The following is a 24,285-nucleotide window of genomic DNA, read 5'->3' as shown; positions in this document are numbered from 1 at the left end:
TAATGATCTGAGTGATCTGTTGGGTTTATTCAGTGAGCATATCTGCAATATATTGATGTCCTAGGCCATTGAATGATTTATACACCAGTAATAATACTTTAAAATCAATCCTAAATCTAACTGGGAGCCAGTGTAAAGACCTGAGGACTTTAATCATTCCTGGAGCTCTGCCAAAACCATGGGTTTGATTTTCAGGGAATGCATGATCGGATGAATGTAGACCTTGAACACAATGCGAGTCACCAAATGCATAAAATATAAAATACGTCACCAAATGCATAAAATATAAAATGCGTCACCAAATGCATAAAATATAAAATGCATCACCAAATGCATAAAATATGAAATCCATCACCAAATGCATAAAATATAAAAAGCATAAAATATAAACTCCATCACCAAATGCATAAAATATAAATGCAAACGTCGTGCATGCGGTCTCTCACCTGGCCGGCAGCTGCAGGGCGAGATACGGCGCGATGCTCCACGCTAGGTTAACGTTGTCCTTCCACTGTTTCTCAGTCAGGCTGATGTATTTGGACCTCCAGTTGGCGATGCTGGTCTCCACAGACTGGTCTGCTGAGATCTGGAGCTCCTGGCTGCCCAGAGGATTGTACCAGGTGGTCAGACGCTCCACCTCACTGGCCTAACAACCACAAATATCATTGGTTTAATCATATACTAATTAAAAACATACTACTAAAAGTCATGATATCTCTAGTAAAGAGACGCATATTCATTACATCACTGTAATCTCACCAGCAGGGCCAGCAGGAGCGTCCTGCGCTTCATGAAGTATTTGTGCAGCTGCGTTCCTCGGTTCGTCTTCTTTGACAGACCTACAAAATAATTTAATATCCGAGTATGATCATATGATGAAGAAGCATGCCAATTTTACAAAAGGAGCTCAAGGTAATCGTTTTCATGTTGCATTTTTATTGGCTCATGGTTTGACGTAGGTCGTAGCAGCAAACACACTGAGATGATCATGCTACATTTATGACACTGTAAGAAAACCGCGTTTAGGAGCCACGAGCACAGAGATCACCACGATTGGCCATCTTTCGTCTGGGAAAAGTCAAAATCGTAGAATGTGCACTGTGCATTAAACTCCTTTTGAAAGGTACATGCTAGAAATTAGTTTTTTAGACAAATAAGCCCAATTTATGTGTATGATTTTATTTACAAAAATGGATAGTGAAGGAACAGCAACAAGCGTGCAACACACATGTGACCTGGTGAAGTTGGTTGATGAACATCCAGAGCGAACAGAACTGGAACCGAATTTTCATTTGTATCTCATGTTTTGATTACTACATCACTACATCAATATTAATATTCTGACATGTGGACAACAGATTAAAAAGTGAGCAGATGTGTCCAAACATTTGACTGGTAGAGCATTTTATGTGGTGTGAGGTCAGAGAGATAAAGGATGCTACAAGATTAAGGATGCTAGAGAGTGAGAGAGAGAGAGAGAGAGAGAGAGAGAGAGAGAGAGAGAGAGAGAGAGAGTGAGTGTGTACCTGATTTCTTGGAGAGTGTGGAGACTCCGCTGGACAGTGGGTAAGTGTTGATCCAGCCCTGATTGGCCTGTTGTCTGGATCCCACAGCCGCGTCCAGACTGCTCCTCGAGTCCGTCACGGCCATCACAGACAGACTGTTCACAGACACGTCCTGAGGGTCTGAGCAAACACAGGGTTTATGGGTACCAAACAAATAACATGTCCATTAACTTTTCTTTTAGGTTAAGATGTAAATAAATGCTTAAGAGAAAAGTGTATATTTCAGGTCCTGTAACTGGCCAATGTTTCTTTTTCATAATCTTGTATTATTTTTCATCACCTTTTTACCTCAGTTCATCTTAAATGATCCCCGCCACGTGACAAATGAGTTTGTAAATATACAAATATTCCATTTAGTCTCTCAGAGAGACTCCTAAAAATGCATGTATAATAATTCTTAAAGTTTGAATAGCTTTATTTAGGTTGTGTTCACACTTGTAGTTCAGTTCGGTTGGTTTGTTTGGTCCAGACCAAAAAATAAAATAAAACATCGTGTCCTGGTCTGCTTAGCGCTCACATTGGCATTTTAACACCGAACCTAGAGATACAGAACCTAAAGGCATAGCGATAAGTTCACAACCTGATTGGTCGGCTTTTATAAAATTTCACGACGAAACTTACCAAACATCCAAAACAATGCTGTGTTCTGGGCTGAATGCTCTCGCTGTCTGTGTGTAGCTACATATGATGGGATTTTGACCAGCTGAGAACTCATGAAGAGCTTATAAAACTCTTCTTTTTTTCTTCTCTTCTCTTTAGTTTTTATAAAACCTAAAAGTCAAAACAGCAGCAGGAATCCCTCCGTCACACATACAAACACAGATCTGCTGTGAGGAGACGTGGTTCTGACAACTATGATGAGGAAAAAACGGGTATGCTTGAGCATTCTGTCCTTTTTAGGGTCGCATCTTGTGACATCATGTCCTGTTTTTGGTCCGTTTACATGTCTCTGGCTGCGTTCACACTGCGAGTCTTAGTGCTCAATTCCGATTTATTGCTCAGATTTTTTTGTATAGCTGTTCACATTATTGTTTTAAATTTTTTCCACTGTTCGATCGCGCCCGCGCCTCTCTCGCACACACACACGCACGCACGCACACACACACGCACGCATACGCACACAACATATTCCAGCATTGCAATCTTGACATCGCAGCCTGTTCATTATAGCCACAGAGCTTCAGAGCTAAGGCGGAGCTACAGATTAGGTGTCCCTAAAGAACCCGCGTATCTAACAGTAGTTCCGCTTTACATTAATTAATTTGCACGCAAGTTTTATTTATTTTTATACCTTTTATTCTCCGTGTATATTAATGCACCGAACCGTGACGCCCGTACCGTTTCGGTTCAATATGAATACATGTACCGTTCCACCCCTAATGGACGTTAAGTGAGGATGTGGAGAGTGTCAAAATAAAAGGTACCATATATCGATATTTTACGTTTGGCATCGATGCATCGTATCGTTAGACGTTTGATCAATGCATCGATCCATATCAATGTATTGTTACACCCCTACTTGACGTGAAAATAAAGCACCCAAATACACCCATAATATCACACCTGTCAGGTGGATTTGAGCTGAAGATCGTTCATATGAACGTCGATGATGTTCGTTTACCTGGTGGGACGAGCTGAATGGCTGTGAGGTATTTCTTATCCGACAGCAAACACGCGTAGAACTTGATCATGATGCTGATGTCTTCGCGCAGGCGTTTCTCCGGCTGAGTGGGGAATCGTGGAGCCACGCTGAAACACACACACACACACACACACATTCAGTTCGCTGCAAGAGACACTACACATTCCCCTGCCGGTGTAGGAGTTCATAATACCTGAAGTAATCAAAGGCTGTAGAGTAGATCTTCTCTCTCAGGACATTACGGATGGTGGCATTGGTCACGACATCAGCGTGCAGAAGAGTGAGACCAAGAGTCAGGAGCCTGATCACACAATTACAACACTTGCAGGTTATATACAACAATACCACATGTGTTTATATGCACAAAAACAACAACAAATGTTTTTGTCCTGGTCTGCTTAGCGTTCACATTGGCATTTTAACAACATTTTTAACTAAAGATACCAAACCTAAAGGCACAGGGATGTGTTAACCTGATTGGTCGGCTTTTATGACGTATAATTACCAATGCTGTGTGCTGGGATGAATGTGCTAACTGTGTGTGCGTACAGTAGCTTTATATGATGGTAATTTGACCATTTATGATTTATATGTGCACATACAGATATAAGCTAGTTACAAATAATACAGTAGTCAACATTTGAAGTTGATCAAAACCTTTCATCAAAGTAATACATTAATTTTGAACAATACCTGTTCTTGTCTTAGGACAATTTTGATGAACTTTTTTTTATCCACTTCAAATGTTGACTGGTGTAGTTTATAGTGTAAATGCTGTAAAATGTGTTTCACCTGAACCGGGGTCCTATAGCGGCGACGTGTCGGTTCAGGCAGCTCTTGGGTCCCCCGACGCTGATGGACAGGGCTTTCTGCAGGAGAACCGTGAAGATCTCCACCTGATCGGCACTGCAGTACTTCGCAATTTCAAATCTCTGCACTAGAAACTAAACACACACACACACACACAGAACTGCAAAAATCACTCATATGGGGAATGCAATGATATGTGGTCACTTTAAACAGTAGCTATAATGCCTACTGTTTTATAAAAATAGTACATACTATTTTATATAATAGTATAAAATAAGTATATTCAAATGGTAGTACTCATTACATTGTATGTTTAACTAGCCAAGTCTAGAGAAAAATTGTAAAAAAAAAGCAGCTGAATTAATAATAATAAATAAGCAAATTAAAGTAAAATAAATAAATGAATAAAAATGTGAGTAAAATATTATTATTCTATTAAATACAGATGATGAAATTAAACTAAAATAAAAAAATAATAATAATATAAAATAATTAAATTTAAAATAAAATAAAATAATCATTATTTATTTAATTTTAGTGTATAAAAAGGGTGTTATATAAAATAGATATCAGATATATGAATACTTTTTTATTAAAATAGTTAATCTATTGAATGGATTAAGATAGATTAAAATAAAATAAAAATGATTAATATAAATATTAAAATTAAATAATGTATTTAACAGTACATTATAATAGTGAGTAGAGGAAAAAATATATAATAATGCAACTTAAAACAAATTTTTGATTTATAATATTCATTTCTCAGTGTATAAATTTGGTGTTAATAAAATATAGATGCCTTTTAAATTTTAGAATGGGGGTGATGTTGATTAATGTAGAAAAAAACACTTTACTAGTCAATTTTATCCCTTAAAACTTATCTTTGATCACTAAAATTGCACATTTAAACGTTTTTTTTTCCCCTTTGAAAACATGATTTTTCAGCGATTTCAAAGCGTGTTTTTGAGACTGTCTTTGGTTCACTGCAGTTTTAAGGAGAAAATACTCAGCAATGGAGTTGACTTATGCATTTACACACATAGTTTGTCTTAAAGCAAATTAAAAACACCACATAGACACATAAACAACATTAAAAACTGGATTTTCACCACAGGGGGACTTTAACAACAATGTGAAAAGCACTGTGTAAAGTCAAGTCAGTTTTATTTACATACAGTATGCATTCTATATTCTGCATAAATCGTAATAGAAGTAGTAAGCAATAATCCAGACCTCGATCCAGAGTGAATGCGGAGTGACGTTGGGTGGACGAGGCAGTGGCTGACTCTCTTCTGAAGCCGCTAAAGGATCGGCCTCGGACTCGGTCTCCGAGAACAAGCCCATCTTCAGCTTGATGGTCATCTGCCAGGCGTCCGCCATCTCACGCATGAACTGCACACAAGTCATGAACACAGGGTTTTCACAGCATGTGATGCTGTTATAGTGAAAGGGATAGTTCACCCAATATGAAAATTAGCCCATGATTTACTCATCCTGAAGCCATCCTAAGTTTATATGACATTCTTCTTTCAGACGAACACAATTAGTTATATTAAAAAATGTCCTGGCTCTTCCAAGCTTTGTAATGGGAGTTAGTGGGTGTATTTTTTTTGTAAGTCCATCAAAGTGCATCCATCCATCATAAAAGTGCATCTATCCATCATAAAAGTGCATCAATCCATGATAAAAGTGCATCCATTCATCATAAAAGTGCATCTATCCATCATAAAAGTGCATCTATCCATCATAAAAGTGCATCTATCCATCATAAAAGTGCATCCATCCATGATAAAAGCGCATCCATTCATGATAAAAGCGCATCCATTCATGATAAAAGTGCATCTATTCATGATAAAAGTGCATCTATCCATGATAAAAGTGCATCCATTCATGATAAAAGCGCATCCATTCATGATAAAAGTGCATCCATTCATGATAAAAGTGCATCCATTCATGATAAAAGTGCATCCATTCATGATAAGTGCATCTATTCATGATAAAAGCGCATCCATTCATGATAAAAGTGCATCCATTCATGATAAAAGTGCATCTATCCATGATAAAAGTGCATCCATTCATGATAAAAGTGCATCCATTCATGATAAAAGTGCATCTATCCATGATAAAAGTGCTCCACAAGGCCTTCTGAAGTGTTTGTGTAAGAAAAATGTTCATATTTAAAACTTTGGATTATTTTATTAATATGTCATTATTATTATAATATTAATATATAATAGACATATTAGTTATTTTAGCTGATAAAGTTTTAAAGATGGATATTTTTCTTACACAAACACATCGCTTCACTTCACTTCAGAAGGCCTTCATTTGAAACAATCTACATTGTTAAAAGCGCTGTATAAATGAAGATGACTTAACTTGACTTGACTAGGACGGCTTCAGGGTGAGTAAATCACGGCTATTTTTTGATTTTTGGGTGAACTATCCCTTTAAAGTTACCTGGACTTCAGCTCCACTGCGAGCTGCGAGAAGCCATTCCCAGCATGCGATGGCCGTCTCCATGCCCTGCTCCGTGAACATCTTCAGAGGAGACGAGCAGAGGTGATGCAGCAGCTGGAGATCGCAGTCTGAGACAGAGACGTTTGTGTGCGTCACTCAAACATCATGCATTCGATGCGGTCTGTGTGACGGTGTGTGTGTGTGTGTGCGCTACCTTTAGTGCTGATGAACAGAGCGGTCATCTTAAACATGTTTTGCATGAAGGCGTCAGAGTTTTTGGCGTCCAGAGCGTCGCTCATCTGAGAGATCATCAGTTTGCTGGGGTTCGACTCGCTGTGCGTCGCCTCGGCAAACTGCAGCATCCCAGCCACCTCAACACACACACACACACACACACACACACAATCAAATGCTCTGCTATTGCATTACGGACACATAAACATGTCCAGGTCATATTTCAACTCAAAAACAAGAAAGAAAAAATGGTATGAAAATTAAGCCCATTTAAATACAGATTTTTATGGGCTTATATATATATATATATATATATATATATATATATATATATATATATATATATATATGAATATATATATATATATATATATTCCTTTTGGCCCTAAAAATAGACTTTTGTTATGGAAAATAATACGAATGTGTTATTTTTTTATTTAAATTTTCTGTGAAAAAAGTATGTCCCAACGCAAATAAATACATTAAAATTATTTAATTAAATTAAAATTTTAAATATAATTAAAAAAAAAACATTTAAATTAAAATGAATAAATAAAAAATATATACTGATCCTTAAATAATTGGTCTTAAGAATAAACTTTCTTTATGGAATATAACTTTCTTTATATTATTTCTTATTTCCTTATTTAAATTTTCTGTGAAAAAAAAAAGTCACATTATGTCAGAAAGCAAATAAATATTTAAATTTAAATGAATTAAATTAAAATTAATAAATAAATAAAGTTTTTTTTTTTATAAATTTTTTTAATATTTTCGGATTATTTTTTACAGAAAATTAAAATAAAGAAATAATGTTCCAGTCAAGTTTCATGAGATTCACTCATCAACACCGTACTGAGAGCGTTTACCTCTCCGGTGTAGCGGTTCCGCAGGTTGAGCGACGCCATGAAGTTGGAGTAATCCTTCTTCACACAGGAGGGCCGCTCCGTCAGCTGGGTAACCTGGGCATGATGGGAACTGATTCAGTCTCTTCACAGTTAAAAACATCACTAATGCACATTCCTGACTCGTCCTTCGTCTATAAAGCATCAGGCGTGCTGTGAGGAGGAGCAGCGGGAATATACCGATCCACTGCTATGATTAAAACATATCTGGGTCTGTGAACGGAACAAGAGTTCAACAAGACGAAGCAACTGAAAGCATTGAGTACCAACCTGAGGAAAAGCTGCCTGGGACGAGGGGGAGGGACACACGGCAGGCCACACCCACCAAACCCAGGGCCAACCAATCACAGCGCACACACAGATGAGTTAGCAGAGACGCAATGATGTAACGGCACAAACAAAGAGAATGACAAATGATACGCAAACATGCTGCAAAATTACATCAGAGCGCACACCATGCAAAAAACAAAAAGACCAACAGGCATAACATGAACACAACAGTGCTAATGAATATTCATAAAGTGTTACTACAGGAATCATCAATATTACATCTCACATTTGATTTTAGTCAGAAATATCTGGTTAGTTTTAAGTAGCGTACTGTGAAAAGCACAATCTGTGTAACACTCTTCACAACACACACCGTTTCGAAGAATCTACTTTACATTCATTCATAAGGTTAATGTTTATAATGCATTATAGTCCACATTAAGGTCAAATTTGCAGTGCATTGTGGGATACAGTGCATCATACAGTGTTATACTGAACACTATAGTAAATGTAGCAGGACGTTTGGCTCAATGCATACATAATCTCATAATAAACTGCTGTATGCATTAACTGCTAAAAGAGCTGACAATATTTAATACATAATTACTGCAAATATTATCTTCAAAGCTGCTTTGAAACAATGTGCATTATGAAAAGATCTATATAAATAAAACTGATTTGACAATTTAATAAATAAATAATCAGTGAAATGTGATCACATTCAAATTATATACATATTCAGATGTTCAGTCAATCAGTTTTTGAATTTAGTGATTTCAATAAATCATAAATCTTCTTTCTAAAATGATTGATGTTTTTCTTCAAAAGACTGGCCTTAATCTTACCTTAATCTGCCCAAAAACCTCAGTTACCATCTCAGTAACCATCTACCGTAAGAGCACAGCATCGGTTACCGTCGGGACGTGTGTTTGTAAGCGGGACTGTGTGTGTGACGTGTGTATTCTCACCCCCAGCGTGGTGCTTTGACGGTTGTACCCCGCGAAGCTGAGAATGCTCTCGGTGGCCATCGCCAGACCCGTGTGCTGAGACAGACCCGACAGCCAGTTCTGGTGCTTGTTCAGATACTCCTGAAACACACACATATACATCACAGGTTCCAGCGCAACTGTTTCTTGAGCATCAAATCATCATATTAGAATGATTTCTGAAGGATCATGTGACACTGAAGCTGACTTTTTCAGCATCATTACTCCAGTCTTCAATAAATTACTTCAAAAATATATTCACATAGAAAAAGGCTATTTTGTAATAATATTTCACAGTTTTTACTGTATTTTTGATAGCTTTGGTGAGCAGAAAACAAAAACATTAAAAATTCATACGACCCCAAACTTTTGAACGGTCATGATTAACATAAACCTTTGTATTTACATGGTATTCAAAGAATACCACAGTATAACCAGATGACTGGTTTCCAGCTTAGGCTGATTAAAACTAACACTGCATCTAATTCACATCGTATAGTTTGCCAAAGTACCTCAGATGGTAAACTATTTCTGGTGAAAGCTAACATTACCCACAAATCCTTCTGCTAGGAAGAGGGAGAGTCCCCCTGGTAATTTATTACCACTTTAAGGTGTTGTGTGTGAACATGATGGTTATTGTAGTTCTAGTCTAAATGTGAACATGCATTTACTCATCTCACTTGCACGAAAACATTCAGTATTCCTCAAAATGAATAAAAACAGCTAAATGCAATTTGTTTGAGCCTCTACTGTACAGGCGCATACATTTAAATTTCCTTCCGCCTGAGGCTTATGCATTTCACTTTTGGTGTGAAAGAGCCTTAATGTTTGCCAAAAATCTAACTTTTTTTTATGTAAAAAAAACAAAACAAGCTAGCCCAGCCCAGGTGAGAAAGTAACTCAAATGAAATGTACTTTTTACTATTACTTTTTACTTATTACTTTTCATAAAAAGTAACTAAGTAACGCAATTAGTTACTTTTTTTTGGAGTAACGCAATATTGTAATGCATTACTTTTAAAAGTAACTTTCCCCAACACTGATGGTGTGTGACTTGAGCTCACCTGGAGATGAGACTTGGTAACGGAGGCGGCCCATTTCATGGCCTCCTTCAAGATCTCTCCACAGCGAGCGGCAAAGTCCTTCACGATGCTCTGGACAACAAACAACATGTCAAAACATCGGTCTCCGATCGAGAGCACATTCATGTCTCAGAGGCTCCGTCTCACCTCTCGCGCCTCGTGCGTGTCCGGGACCGTTATTCTGTACGGGGTGTCTGGGATGTCGTAGTACGGCTGATCTTTGTGGATGTCCTGTTTAACAGAGGTCAGGGTAAGTGAATGACATGTGAGAGTTATATCGGTCACGAGTGTGTGTGTGTGTGTGTGTGTGTGTGTGTGTGTGTGTGTGTGTGTGTGTGTGTGTGTTGTACTGACGGCGCTCAGGGACAGAGACAGAGTCTGCAGGATGTCCAACATGGTCTTCAAAACTCTCCCACTCCACAACAGGTGCGGAAACCTAGACGACAAACAGAGATTTCACAGACTGTGTTCAAGCAATAAATATTTTACTATAGCAGTAATACTACTGTAATAAAAATAAATAATAAAAATATTGTTAATATTATTACAATTAAATCAATTTAAATAAATTATTATTAAATTAATACAATTAAATATTTTACTATAGCAGTAATATTACTAAAAATCATTTATTATTATTTATATTATTAAATTAATATAAGTAAATTCATAAATACATATTTTACTATAGTAATAATACTAATGTAATCAATACAAAAAAAGTATTATTATTATTATTATTATTATTAAATTAATACAATTAAATAAATATTTTACTATAGCAGTAATAATACTAAAAATTGTTTTTGTATTATTATTATTAAATTAATATAAATAAATATTTTACTATAGCAGTAATAATACTAAAATTAGTTTTTTGTATTATTATTATTATTATTATTATTAAATTAATATAATTAAATTCCTAAATACTTTTATACTTTTTATTCATAAAAAAAAAAAAAATACTATAGCAATAATACTACTGCAATAAAAATACAAAAAAATTATAGTTAATAATAATGATAATCAGCATCATTTTTTATATAATTATTATTATTACTACATCAATATAGAGGACAAACAGTGATTTGATAGATCTAAGCTTTTAGTTTGTTTTTGTGTGAGAGAAACAAATAGGAATATTACTATTACATTTATTATTAATCATAAGCGTAATTTTAATTATTATTAATAATACATTATTATTATTATTATTATTGTTAATATTAAATTATATAAATTATAATAAATTATAATAAAATAAAAAAATAATATTTTACTATAGCAATGATACTAATGTAATAAAAAAAAAAAAAAAAAAAATTATATATATATATATATATATATATATATATATATATATATATATATATATATATATATATATATATATATATATATATATATATATATATATTTAAATAATAATAATAATAATGAAAATAATGAAAATAATAATTTTATTTTACAGAACAACAGTAAATTTACAATTATAATATTTATGTCGGTCTACATTTCTTTACTTTCAAACATGAAACTATAGAGGTTTTATTTCGGAGTAAAACTGCAGGGAGACCCAAGAACTCTTTTGTTGAGTTCATAATCGTTTATAAACGATTCTCATTACAAGTTTGGGAAGACATTTGCCGCATTTTGTCCTTTCAAAAGCAACTTAAATGCAACCTAAACTCACAGTGCTTGCAGACTTTGTGTGGAACTCTATACTCTAATAGTAATAAGCATTAAAAAAAAACACAAAAACTACAAGGAACACATATATATTGGGGGAAATTGTTGAGTTTACATCATCAGTGATGCTTTAATATGTTGTCTAGGTAGGGAGCTCAATAGCGTTTAGCAGAAAGTCATTTTACGTTTCGGCAAGTCCTGAGAGGTATTTATCCGCGACTCTGCGGATCCTCTTGTGGGTGTGGTTAAAGTTGACCAATAGGAACTGAGCATGACGCTCAAGCTCCTCCTCGTGCTCTTTAGTCTTCGGCTGAAACACAAAGCAAAGCCGTTATCAATAATGAGCGATCAATACTGCATTCAGAGATCTTCACACACTCGACTCACCTTCTCAGCCATCATCTGCAGGAAAACATCGAAGACTTTATCACCCACACAGATCACACACTGCATCATGCCTGATGGAGACAAAGAGGCAGAGCACGTCAGAACTAGGGCTGTGTCATGCATTCAATATCTACAATATAATAGCAATGATTTTGCTGGTTACATAATACTAAGCAACAATTGGTTTCCTCCAATTCAAGTGATTAAACTTAAATTTTCTGAAAGAGATTCAATAACAGTGTTAGAGTTTCCATTTATTTGCCTTCCACAAATCAGCTCAATTTCTATGAATTGAGTCAAAACTCTTGATTCGATGATATAATGAAATAGAAGTTCGTATATGAAATGAAATGAAATACGTATAATTAATTCAAATATAATAACAAAAGATAAATCACATTTACAGAACATTACAGTAATTAACACCCGTTCATCTATTTAAAATTCTTAAGAATGTCGTATTTCTCATATCAAAATGTTCTGGTAAAAAATAATGTAGGTAAATATTGCTGTTTATCATATTGGTGCATAAAAATGTAAATTAATAAATATGATTCTTCACATTCGTTTAATTAAAAACAGTGTGGAAAATATGCATTGAATAATTGCAACTAGATTTTTACACATGCTTACTTCTTCTGTGGTAAAACATTTTTAATTTTTTTACTCAACCATATGAAATTGTGTTGAGCTTCAGACCTGATTTGTCTTTCTGGATGGCTTTGTCCTCGAAGTATCTGAACATCACCTGGAAGCGGTCGGCATCGTTCGAGTGCAACATCCTGAGGAGGCCGGAGAGAGAGAGATGGGTAAATCACACATACACTCTCACACACACTCTCTCACACACACTCTCACACACACTCTCACACACACTCTCACACACACTCTCACACACACTCTCACACACACACACACACTCACACACACACACACTCTCACACACACACACACACTCTCACACTCTCACACTCTCACACTCTCACACTCTCACACTCTCACACTCTCACACTCTCACACTCTCACACTCTCACACTCTCACACACACTCTCACACAGATTATAAATGGAGCACTCTTTACCTTTCTGCGTAATTCAATCACAATTTGAAGAAAAGTTTTTGTTTTATGAGACTGTGACTTCCTACTTTTTTTCCATATATTAGGGAGTGGAAATGGCTAATAATAAGTCAATCAGTGCTCCTGTGCCGCCATCTACTGGTTAAAGTGGTAATGTCTTTTTTTCAAATTAAAGTGTTTGTTTGCTATGAAAGTGTTTAGTTTAAAGATGTAGGAAAACTAACATTAAAATTGGATAATATGTCGAGGTTTAAAGTGTTGGAAAGAGTGTGAAGCCCTTGAAAAGTGATTGAATTTCACTTGAATTTCAAAGTTTGCACAAACCCTGAAATGAATAATGTAAAATTTTACTATTTCTGCCACAACACCATAGTTACAGTTAGCGTATACTCATTAAAATCACTAGATCTTGCAGCGATATTATTAATACTGAGGCGAATTCAAGAGCTTTCTCACGGGATCTTCCAGCTCTGTGTAGTAACGGTGTAAAATAAAATGCTTATTGTGTTCATATATCGAACCTTTCGCTGATTTTTTACAGTTTAACTGAATTTACTCCCATTGCTCGTGCAAATGAGGCGAGGAAAGTGGTGGATAATGAGAGGAGCTGATCTAAAGAAAGTCAGAAAGACTGAAAACAGAAGTTCAAGCGTCTCTAACCTCATATACTCCAGCCGGTAGACAGACAGCAGGTACGTGCACATGGCGAAGTCGAGTTTATTGATGAGGGCGGCAGCTTCAGGAGACGGATCCAACAAATTAATGATGGTGCTGCGCAGTTCACTCAACTCCGCCTTCAAAAAAGGAGAATTTTGAATAAACAAGGGCTTTACAGAATGGGAAACTAGTATATACTGTACACTACTACTGTAAAATAGCATGCAGTATGCAAGTGTCAAACAGTAGTGCGCTACATAACTTCAACACGAAGCATGTTCAGTGAATGGCACCTAGTTAACTCAGAAATAAATAGGGTTAATTTGCATACTTTTATTTGTTTTTGTAAAAACTTAGGAGAGTTATATCAAATAAGTAAATAAGAAATATATTTTTTATTTATCAGTAGGTGAAAATCATCAGTCTGGTCACTTGCATTTACATTTATGCATTTAGAGACACTTTAATCCAAAAGCTACTTAGAAACAAAACCGTTAGTCTAAAAGCAAACAATATTCATAACATAAAATGCCAGATAACTTAGTAAAGTAACTCTCCTCAAGACAAATGATTTGAGGAATAATTAACGTCTGAAGCACAGACGATGCACTTACTGTAAGAGTTAACAGTAATTTAGATACTTAACACAAATGTAAAACAGCACTGAGACAGTGAGAGTGTTTGATACCGGAGTAACCGTGTCGTTCTTCAGTGCCGAGTTGTACTGGAGTTCTGAACGCAGCGGTTCTCCACTGGGGAACGTGAGCAGTGGCGATTTAGTGGCGATTTCACACACTCCCTCGTACCATTCCTCAGGCCACAGACCTAAAACACAGGCAAACACACACTTCTGTAGAAATACCGTGAGAGAAATCCTGCTTGAGAACGCGCTCTGATGAGTACGTGGTGAATTCATGTTTAAACGCTGTCAGTGATGATTTTATTTCCTTACCAGATCCTTCCACAGCAAAACCCATGACCACAGAATAGAGCCAGAAATCTCTGAAGAGCTTCTGCAGGCGAGGCTTGGCCTCCTTAATGGCAGGCAATCGGCGGGTCAGCTGCGACACATTAAACAGCAAATTAAATACTTTAAATACAAAAACATTATCAAAATGCAAGTTAAAATGGTAATTCTTTAGAAAGAATATATTCTACAAAAAAAGCAGTGTGCCGTCACTGTTCTTAAAAATAAATAAAAAAACACAAAAAAGGGCAATATTATTATTCTTAAATAATAAAAACACTTAAATAAAGTAATAATTATACAAATAAATAAATAATATTTTAAAAATCAAGTAAAAAATACATTGTTAGTCATCAATACAGTATCAGTAACTTTATCAGTTTACAGTCAACATTATTTAACATTGCACATGATCTGTTTGTCAAAAAAATTATAAAAAGGGAGTCCATATCATTAAAATCATTTACTTTTCTCTATTCATACATGTCAGTTTTTCTAAAGCAAGATTAAATGACATTTATTTGATCCATCAGGAGATTATCCCATGTTAAACGAAATCTATAAACTTACATGTACAACTAAATTGACGGTAAATATGCAATAAACACAATTTCGCTTTGAAGGAGAAACTCTCTTCAGTCAGTTCGCAAATCACATCAAAAACCCTTTCTTACAATGAAACATTGTTTCCTCATTACATTTAATACAGCTGTCAGTGATATCAGGATTAACCCCAAGTAATTTAACTGGGGTAATGTAAGTCCTAAGAGGACATTTACAGCATATCTGTAGTAATTTGCACCTAGTATTAATGGATTGCGTGCATTTCAAGGGTTAAATAAAGTCAGATGTGAGGAATGTTTGAACTCGCTACTGTTTGATCAGTGAAGAGCCACTTCAAAGTCCAGCTGGGGATCGAATCCACAAACGGACGTCCACACACACACACACACACACACACAGAGAGATTCCAGAGGGAAAGAGCAGGTAAGAAGCTCACACTAGCATAAAAGACTATAAGATTTAATAAGACACCGGTGTGATATTTCAGAGATCAAGCTAAGAAAGTAACCAAAAGCTTTAAGAATAATTGGAAATCACTATTGGGAGTCCCCATTAGTGTCTATGGGGGTTACGGCCCTGGATTTTGCAACATGCGTATGAGCATTGAGTGTTAGATTTCCGAGTGTAATATCTGCAAGTGAAGCTGTCAATCGTTCAATATTCCCATATGCTTGTTTTTTTTTTCATAGGATGTGGATCTTTCAGGTTATAGTCGTAGCCTCTCTCTTGAGTAGCCCCGCTCTGGCTGGGGTCAAAGACCTCAGTTTACACTTCGAGAAGGAAAAGTTGGTGGATGCCCGTGGACTTTCTCCACATGGAGGGAACACAGACATTGAGTCCATCCCGTTGGACTTCCATCGGGAAAACACGGTCACGAACGACCTCCCTCTGGAGGGACTGGAAGATGAAGACTACTTGGACTTCGATAAGATCCTGGCAGAAGGTGAGGATGACTATAGCGAAGGCGATCACATAGATGAGATCTCCACGCCTGCTCCTGACCTTGACCTCTTCTCGGAGCCAAGTGACCCCAAAATACGGAGAGCGCGCCTGTTGCGGCTCTTCAACGGGCAAACGCGCCTCCAGCGAATCAATGTCGTCAACGGTCACTTCGGGTGTCGGCTTTATCGGAAACTGCGCAATCGACTTAACCAGACGGACAACATTCTTCTTGCTCCTGTCGGGATCTCCATCGCGATGGGAATGATGTCTCTGGGAGCCGGACCAACCACTCAGGAGCAACTCTACCAAACTCTTGGATTTGCTGAATTCGTCAATGCCAGCTCACATTACGATAACTCGACCGTGCATAAGCTCTTCCGCAAACTCACACACAGGCTCTTCAGACGAAACTTCGGCTACACTTTGCGCTCCGTTAATGACCTGTATGTGAAACGCAACGTCCAAGTACAGGAGGCTTTCCGTACCGACGCGAAGACGTACTACTTCGCCGAGCCGCAGTCTGTGGATTTTGCTGACCCGGCGTTCCTCGTGAAGGCCAACCAACGCATTCAGAAAATCACCAAAGGTCTGATAAAGGAGCCGCTGAAGAGCGTCGACCCCAACATGGCCGTGATGCTCCTGAACTACCTCTACTTCAAAGGTGAACCAATTCAAGCCCATTCTGGTGGTCAAGACCTAAAGTCTGAAACTCTATAGTAAGACTAATGGTTTACCCCATTCATTTGTATAGTCGGCAATCAATCCTAAAGCAAATAATCATGCACGATGTGAAATGTTTTGTGTACTTCCATTGAATGCAACATTTAATTTAGCCCGACTGAACTGACCAGCATCTTCACTAGGTTAATCAGCAAGACTTCCTCGTTGCTACTAGGCTGGTCAAACATGCATTGTCTTTCTTGTGAACCCGGCTAACCAGCCTCAGTTTCGCACCAGAGGAACCTTATCATAGTTTCTTGAACAAATGGTGGAAGTACCCACTTTTTGGTGTGTTCGCACTGCAGGAACTGGGAATGAATTTAGTTCTAAGAACGCATTTTGGGGAACAAATGCTACCTCAGAATAGGGTTTAACCTCGCAGTTTTTAAAAAGCAGTGTAAACGTACAGTTTACTTCATGATAAAACTGCATGATGGACATAAACAAGACATATACAGATAGCTAATGTTAACAGTTCTTTTCTCAGCCTCGATGATATGTAGCACCGCAAGGAGATTTCGTCGTTCTTTTTGCTCTTTCCATCGCATAACTTATACGTCTAGATTCCAACACGAATCCCACGACACACAACAAAAACACAGCTCCGATCACAACGTCCTCCATTCTCCAGTTGTTGACGTCATTGAATGAAACGCTTAAATGATGTCACTGTCGGCCAGCTTACGTCACTTCAGAGTTCCTACAGCCAGTGCGAATGCAACCAGGAATATTTCCCAAGGGAAACATTTAGTTCTCGGAGAACCACCCTGGTGACTAGTTCCTATAACTAAGTTCCTATAACTACCCGGTGCGCAAGCCCCTATTGGCTACAAGAAGTTTTGCTGGTGAACCTCATAGCTATGCTAACTAGGCTTGCACCAAACAACCATAAACCAGGACAATTGTTTTGTCTTTTCAACAGGGAAACTTGTAGATCAAAGAAGCCAACCCTGCTCACGGAGGGCTACCTTCCTAAACTTCATTACCAACACATTACCTAAAGACCTTGATTAGCTGGTTCAGGTGTGTTAAATTAGAGCTGGAGCAGAACTCTGCTGGAAAGTGGCCCCCCATGAGCACGATTGGACACCCCTACTTTAAACAGATTAGAAGTCAAAAGTCAAGTCAAAAATAGTCAAATATAGAAAAATAGGTAAATAGTCAAAGAAGTCAAAAATGATATTACATGCAGCTCACTAATAACACCACAGTGTCATGTTTCCACTGCCCCAACAAACGCAGGTACGTGGGAGCAGAAGTTCCCGAAGGAACTGACACACTACCGGCAATTCCGTGTCAGTGAGAAAAAGCAGGTGCGTGTTCCCATGATGCAGAACAAAGGGAGTTACCTGGCGGCGGCCGACCACGAGCTCAACTGCGACATACTTCAGCTTCCCTACACCGGGAACATCAGCATGCTCATCGCCGTGCCTCAGAAACTCTCAGGAATGAGATCCCTGGAGCAGGAGATCTCCCCAACCCTGATCAACAAGTGGCTTAACAACATGACCAACCGGTAAAGCACCATAAAACACTAGTCTGACCAAGTCTGCGAGGCACTTTAATGCCAATGACTCAATCACTTGAAGTGCTGGACAAAAATCCGAACTATTAATGGTCCTGGAATAACACTCAGATTCTAGGGCTAAGTTTAGGTTTAGTTCTAAACAAATCATTCTTAACCAATTATTTTCCTTTGATTTCAATGATATTCAGTAATATCTTCACTGACACTACAGAATGAGAACAAATCTTGAACTGAATTGAGCTGGATGATGAAACCACTGCTTGTATAGCTGAACTATTGAAGTTATTGAACTGAATGGAGTTGAATAACGACTGTCTTCTCTAGAGCTGCTTATAGATTAATTGATCTCCTAAATTAATCATAATTGATTAACTTTACACAGTTATTGAACAGAACTGAATCAACACGGAACTGAGTTGAATAACAACACTATTGTCTTCTCTAGAGCTGCTTATAGATGAATTGATCTCTTATCATAATTGATTAACTTTACACAGTTATTGAACAGAACAGAGTCAACATTGAACTGACTGAAAAATGACACTAGTCTATTTTAGAGCTGCTATAGAGCAGAATTGATGAGCATCAATGATCCTTATTGTCACGTTTATCACTATAAAGCTGCTTTGAAACAATCTGTATTGTATAAAGCGCAGTACATTATGTTCAGACAGAGTTTGATTATGATGATTTGAAAAAAATGTCAATCCAGGAACACGTCCTAATTGGCTAAATCATTCTTCAATTGTATTCGGCAACACTTTATTTTGATAGTCCACTTTAGACATTCTACTAACTATAAGTAACTTTGGAGCTACATTTCAACTAACTATCATTAGATTATTAGTAGACTGTCTGCTTAATATCTGCTAACTCTTTATTGTGTTGGTCCCCCAACAGATATTCTACAGACTATAAGTAACTTACAAGTACACTTATTCTCCTAACCCCAACCCTAACACCTAACCATAACCTAACAGTCTACTACAGCCTACTCATACTCTAATGAGAGTTAGCTGACATGTAGTTGAAAAGTTACTTATAGTTAGTAAAATGTCTAAAGTGGACTATCAAAATAAAGTGTAACCTTGTATTCTAACAATCAAACTTCTCTTGTTGTGCTCGTCTCGGGCAGGACTCGAGAGGTGGTTTTCCCTCGGTTTAAGCTGGAGCAGAACTATGACTTGATTGAGCACCTGAAGGAAATGGGCCTGACGGACCTGTTCACTGAAAAGGGCGACTTTTCCCCTATGACCTCCGAGAAGGTCATCATCAACTGGGTAATTAAATGACTGACACGTGCAAAACGAATGCAACTCATAGCTTGTTTCACATATCTTAGTGCACATAAGCCTGACTTTGAATTAAATATGCATCACAAGATGTAAGAAACAGGCCTTTTCACTGTTATGTTGAGAGTGACGCCTACGCCTAATCTCTTACAAACACATACTCTTTGACCTTTCATTGCACCCTTCATTCCTGTAATCTCTTCTCTCTCTCAGTTTAAGCATCAGGGCACCATTACAGTGAATGAAGAAGGCACAGAGGCAGCAGCATTGACACACGTCGGATTCATGCCTTTATCAACACAGACGCGTTTTGTGGTGGACCGGCCCTTTCTCTTCCTCATCTACGAGCATCGCACCGGCTGCGTCGTGTTCATGGGACGTGTGGTAGACCCTTCACAGAGTTAATCAGACACACCAACACAATACAGCCATGCAACGGCTGATGCATCACTGTGAAGCAATGAAACTAAAAAGTTAGTCCAAAAAATTATATAAAATAATAGTAGCCAGATATAAAGCAGATAAGAATGATGGTTGTGTTTGTTTGTCAAGTAAATTGAGTTTTGTAAAGTAATGCAGTCGTGGTCAGAATTATTGGCACCCCTTGTAAATATGACCAAAGATGGCTGTGAAAATAAATCTGCATTGTTTATCCTTTTGATCTTTCATTCAAAATATTCGCCAAAATAAGCATTTATTGAAGTAAAAGAATTGAAAGTGGAAAAAAACCATCACATTATGAAACAAATGTTTTTCTCTAATGCACATTGGCCACAATTTATTGGCACCCCTAGACATTCTTATGATTACAATATTTCTGAAGTATATTGCCATTCATATTAACATGTTTTTTTGCACACCATGTTGACTAGGAACATTATCCAGCCATGACTTCCTGTTCCACAGGAGTATAAATATGAGAAAACACAAAAGGCCACATTACCTTCATCACAATGACTAAAATCAAAGAAAATAGAAAGTGGCGGTAAGAAAATAGCTAAAGCATTGAAAATTCTTATTTCCACCATCAGGGCAATAATTAAGAAGTTCCAATCAACGTGAAATGTTATGAATCTGCCTGGAAAAGGCATTTATATCGTCCTAATGCACAGCGAGGAGAAAGGTGTCCAAAGACTCTCAAATGATCACAGATGGAGAATTTCAGAAATTAGTTGAGTGTTGGGGTCAGAAAGAGCTTTTTGGCAGCAAACTTTTTTTTTCCGGAGCACACAGGGATATAAAGTACCCCATGCCCACTGGATACCGCTGGATCTTATATGTTGTGGGCCTATCTTTTTGCTGGAGGTCATGGATATCTTTCTCAGATGCATGTTATTATGGATTCTAGCAAATACCGACAGATAGAAAATCAAAACCTGACGGCCTCTGCTAGAAATCTGATAATGGGCCGTAGTTGGATTTTCCATCAGGACAATGATCCAAAACAAATATTAAAACAACACACAAAGGGTCACTGAGCACAAAATGAAGGCTCTGCCATGACGGACCCAGTTCCCTGGCCTGAACCCTGTGGAAAACTGAAGAGGAAAGATCTCTGATCTCCAAACTCAGGCATTATAGAAGACAACTCAGAGCTGGCCAAAGGAAGTCGCAAAAACAGTGCTGAATCAAATAAAAGGAATAGAAGGGTGTCCTTAATTGTAAACATTTATTTCATAATGAGATTTTTCCCCAATTTTTAATTGTTTAACAATGCAATTTATTTCCACATGCTTCTTTGTTCATATTCATCAAGTGTGCCAATAATTCTGACCATGACTGTAAGTTCATTAAATGATAAACATCTGTGTATTTTTGAGGCAGAACATGTTGTTGAAAATAAAATGCATCAGAGGACTAGTTTATTGAAGTAATCTGTTCAAAGGGTGCATAAAAACAACGCTCGAGTACATCAACAACACTGCAGAACATTTTGCAAGCCAAGTAAATATTTGTCAGGAAAGTTAAAGTCCAACCACAAACGCTCAAGACCTAATTACGATTTTTGGACATGAAGCATCCAACAAGACCAGAGACAGATCTTGCTTTTTTTTAAACATAACGCAGGATCTCATGACAAGCAGAGCAAGATCTAATCTAATTTTACGTAGACAAAATCTTTGATTCGTTATTTTTATGCTTTCGGCAAATTTATTCTTTGATCTTCAGACGCGTGCTTGTCCTCGGAGAGCTCATAAATCATTTAAGGGGAGAGAATAGGGGAAAAAAAATTCCTTTCCATTAACATTTGCATATTATATAAGATGTGAAACAGGCCCATAAAATGTTGCTACTTATATTTTCATCTTAATGTGATCAACGACTGACTATTTAGTTATCTAAAACAACACTAGAAAAATATTGCAATTATAATATTTAAAAGGCCGTTTTCTTTGGCATTTAAATATTGCAATAATATTATAATTTCTAGTATAATTTTTTATTATTTATAATACTATTATAATTGTGTGTGTGTGTGTGTGTGTTTGTGTGAGAGAGAGAGTAAATTAGTAAGTGTGTGTGTGTGTGTGTGTGTGTGTGTGAGAGTGAGAGTGAGTGAGTGAGTGAGTGAGTGAGTGAGTGAGTGAGTGAGTGAGTGAGTGAGTGAGTGAATGAGAGCGTGTGTGTCTGTCTGTGTGCGAGTGTGTGTGTGTGTGTGTGTGAGATTGAGTGAGTTAATAAGTGTGCAAGTGTGTGTGTGTGTGTGTGTGTGTGTGAGTGAGTGAGTGAACAAGTCTGGGCGAGTGCATGTGTGTGTGTGAGTGAGTGAGTGAGTGAGAGTGTGCGTGCGAGTATGTGAATGAGTGTGTGTGTGTGTCTGTCTGTGTGAGAGAGAGAGTAAATGTGTAAGTGTGTGTGAGTGAAAGCGTGTCTGTCTGTGTGCGAGTGTGTGAATGAGTGTGTGTGTGTGTGTGTGTGAGTGTGTGTGTGAGTGTGTGTGTGAGTGTGTGTGTGTGAATGTGTGTGTGAATGTGTGAGAGAGAGAGTAAATGTGTAAGTGTGTGTGTGTGTGTGAGAGCGTGTGTCTGTCTGTGTGCGAGTGTGAGTGAGTGAATGAGTGAGTGTGTGAATGAGTGTGCGAATGAGTGTGTGTGTGTGTGGGTGTGTGTCATTGTGTGAGTGTCTTACCACAGCGATTACAGGGATGAGGACACCTAGATTGCCAGCACTGCTGGATGCCTAGCGAAGAAAAGAAAAAAACTAAATTACAACCGTTTTCTAGACAGACCGAAACATTCTAGAATCCTCCTTTTAACTCTTTCCCACCACTGATCTGTATTCACTGTAGGGGGCGCTATAACACAACCTCTGAAAGAGTACAGACTCTCCGGATCAAAACAGCAGAAACGAGCGCTAACAGCATTGCTCATGCACATGTAAAATAACACATTAAACAGAATATGAATCAAAACTGCCTGATGTTACTGAGTGAAATGTTGACCCAGGACGAGTTACAGGACTGTGAAGCTCTAAGGGGTGCTGATGGACTCGATTGACTCCATCTGTGTTTTCATCATCGTTCTGAAACTGATCCAGACATAGTCTCTGACAAAAATGAGATTTTCTCAGCTTTTTGTTCAAAATGTTGCTTTTTTTGGGGCCTTCCTACACATGGGCAATTCAGTTTTTACTGATCAGATAACTATCTGGTTTGCTAAAACAGTTCCACTTACAGCTGGTCTGTCCGATCAGAGAAAACACATGAAGGCGTAAACCGGCGCAAATATTCAAGGGTTGATAAAAAAAAATATGCATGAAGTTCGAATAAAACATTTTTTTAAAGCAGAGGCTCTGTTCTTTTATTTTGATATATTGCATGTTCATATATTCATACAACAATATATATTCTGGGGGCCATGAAATGTTTGTGAAAATGATCAAAAATGCTGGCAGTGGCTGGCAACTTTTCTTTAAAAACGCTGACGGGGAAAGAGTTAATAAGGCTACGTTGTGATTTTCTGCTCATCCGGCACTTTGCAACACCACAGCATTGTTTCGGCAGCGACTTTCAGCATGTTTCCTTTAACAACGTCTGATGTGGCGTCAGAAAGTCACATAAACCACGTGAAATCCGATCAGAGCGGTTAGACTGAAACAGATTTCCAGGAATGTGATTTTAATAGGATTTCAAACCACATATTGATGTAGCTTGAAACGCATTTCATGTGATTTATTGCTGTTCACATTAGCCAATTCTGATCGGATTTCAGTCGGATATGCACAAAAACCGGATTTGGTCTGACAGTCTGAACGTAGCCTAAGTGTTAAGCCGGGCGCACACTGTGCGATTTTGGCCGGGATTTTGCCATCTGAGACAAATTTTGCAAATCCTAAAATCTGAAGTCTCTGATCGTTAGTTTGACATGTTCACTGACAGTTGATTATTAATGACTGATGATATCAAACTTTGATAATATCAAACGAAATTCTAGCAGTGGCAGAAGATTTGCCTCCCAGTCCGGCAGTGATTCTCCTAGACGAACATCAGATTGTCTTGGTT

At 37.5% G+C, this 24,285-nt stretch overlaps 2 protein-coding genes across 4 annotated transcripts in view; one reads left to right on the top strand and one right to left on the bottom strand.

The window, feature by feature from the left end:
* The window catches only part of pi4kab (phosphatidylinositol 4-kinase, catalytic, alpha b), a 66,352-nt gene that overhangs the window by 14,098 nt on the left and 27,969 nt on the right, over positions 1-24,285 (bottom strand). Inside the window, exons 19-41 of one of the 3 annotated variants that reach the window (XM_084086655.1) lie at positions 22,914-22,964; positions 14,724-14,832; positions 14,460-14,596; positions 13,775-13,908; positions 12,736-12,818; positions 12,037-12,107; positions 11,835-11,959; positions 10,312-10,393; positions 10,105-10,188; positions 9,940-10,029; positions 8,858-8,977; positions 8,735-8,776; positions 7,890-7,904; positions 7,584-7,676; positions 6,695-6,851; positions 6,481-6,608; positions 5,254-5,412; positions 4,000-4,151; positions 3,401-3,508; positions 3,187-3,314; positions 1,527-1,685; positions 760-839; positions 447-646 (exon numbers count right to left, since the gene is read on the bottom strand). In XM_084086655.1, coding sequence (XP_083942781.1) covers positions 447-646; positions 760-839; positions 1,527-1,685; positions 3,187-3,314; positions 3,401-3,508; positions 4,000-4,151; positions 5,254-5,412; positions 6,481-6,608; positions 6,695-6,851; positions 7,584-7,676; positions 7,890-7,904; positions 8,735-8,776; positions 8,858-8,977; positions 9,940-10,029; positions 10,105-10,188; positions 10,312-10,393; positions 11,835-11,959; positions 12,037-12,107; positions 12,736-12,818; positions 13,775-13,908; positions 14,460-14,596; positions 14,724-14,832; positions 22,914-22,964 — 2,507 coding nt within the window. The remainder of the gene's footprint in view (positions 1-446; positions 647-759; positions 840-1,526; positions 1,686-3,186; positions 3,315-3,400; positions 3,509-3,999; positions 4,152-5,253; positions 5,413-6,480; positions 6,609-6,694; positions 6,852-7,583; positions 7,677-7,889; positions 7,905-8,734; positions 8,777-8,857; positions 8,978-9,939; positions 10,030-10,104; positions 10,189-10,311; positions 10,394-11,834; positions 11,960-12,036; positions 12,108-12,735; positions 12,819-13,774; positions 13,909-14,459; positions 14,597-14,723; positions 14,833-22,913; positions 22,965-24,285) is intronic. The other 2 variants (XM_084086656.1, XM_084086657.1) reach the window with 2 other exon arrangements.
* Positions 15,627-21,644, top strand: serpind1 (serpin peptidase inhibitor, clade D (heparin cofactor), member 1). Its single transcript, XM_084086697.1, has 5 exons — positions 15,627-15,725; positions 15,992-16,905; positions 18,207-18,480; positions 19,628-19,772; positions 19,998-21,644. Exons 2-5 carry the CDS (start codon positions 15,993-15,995, stop codon positions 20,187-20,189), a joined length of 1,524 nt encoding a protein of 507 aa, XP_083942823.1. The 5' UTR covers positions 15,627-15,725; position 15,992; the 3' UTR covers positions 20,190-21,644.

The sequence above is a fragment of the Abramis brama genome, assembly GCF_963993115.1.
Source record: "Abramis brama genome assembly, chromosome: 16".
In the NCBI taxonomy this organism is placed as follows: Eukaryota; Metazoa; Chordata; class Actinopteri; order Cypriniformes; family Leuciscidae; genus Abramis; species Abramis brama.
The sequence above is the reverse complement of the archived record's forward strand: the minus strand, read 5'-3'. Positions and strand labels throughout refer to the sequence as shown.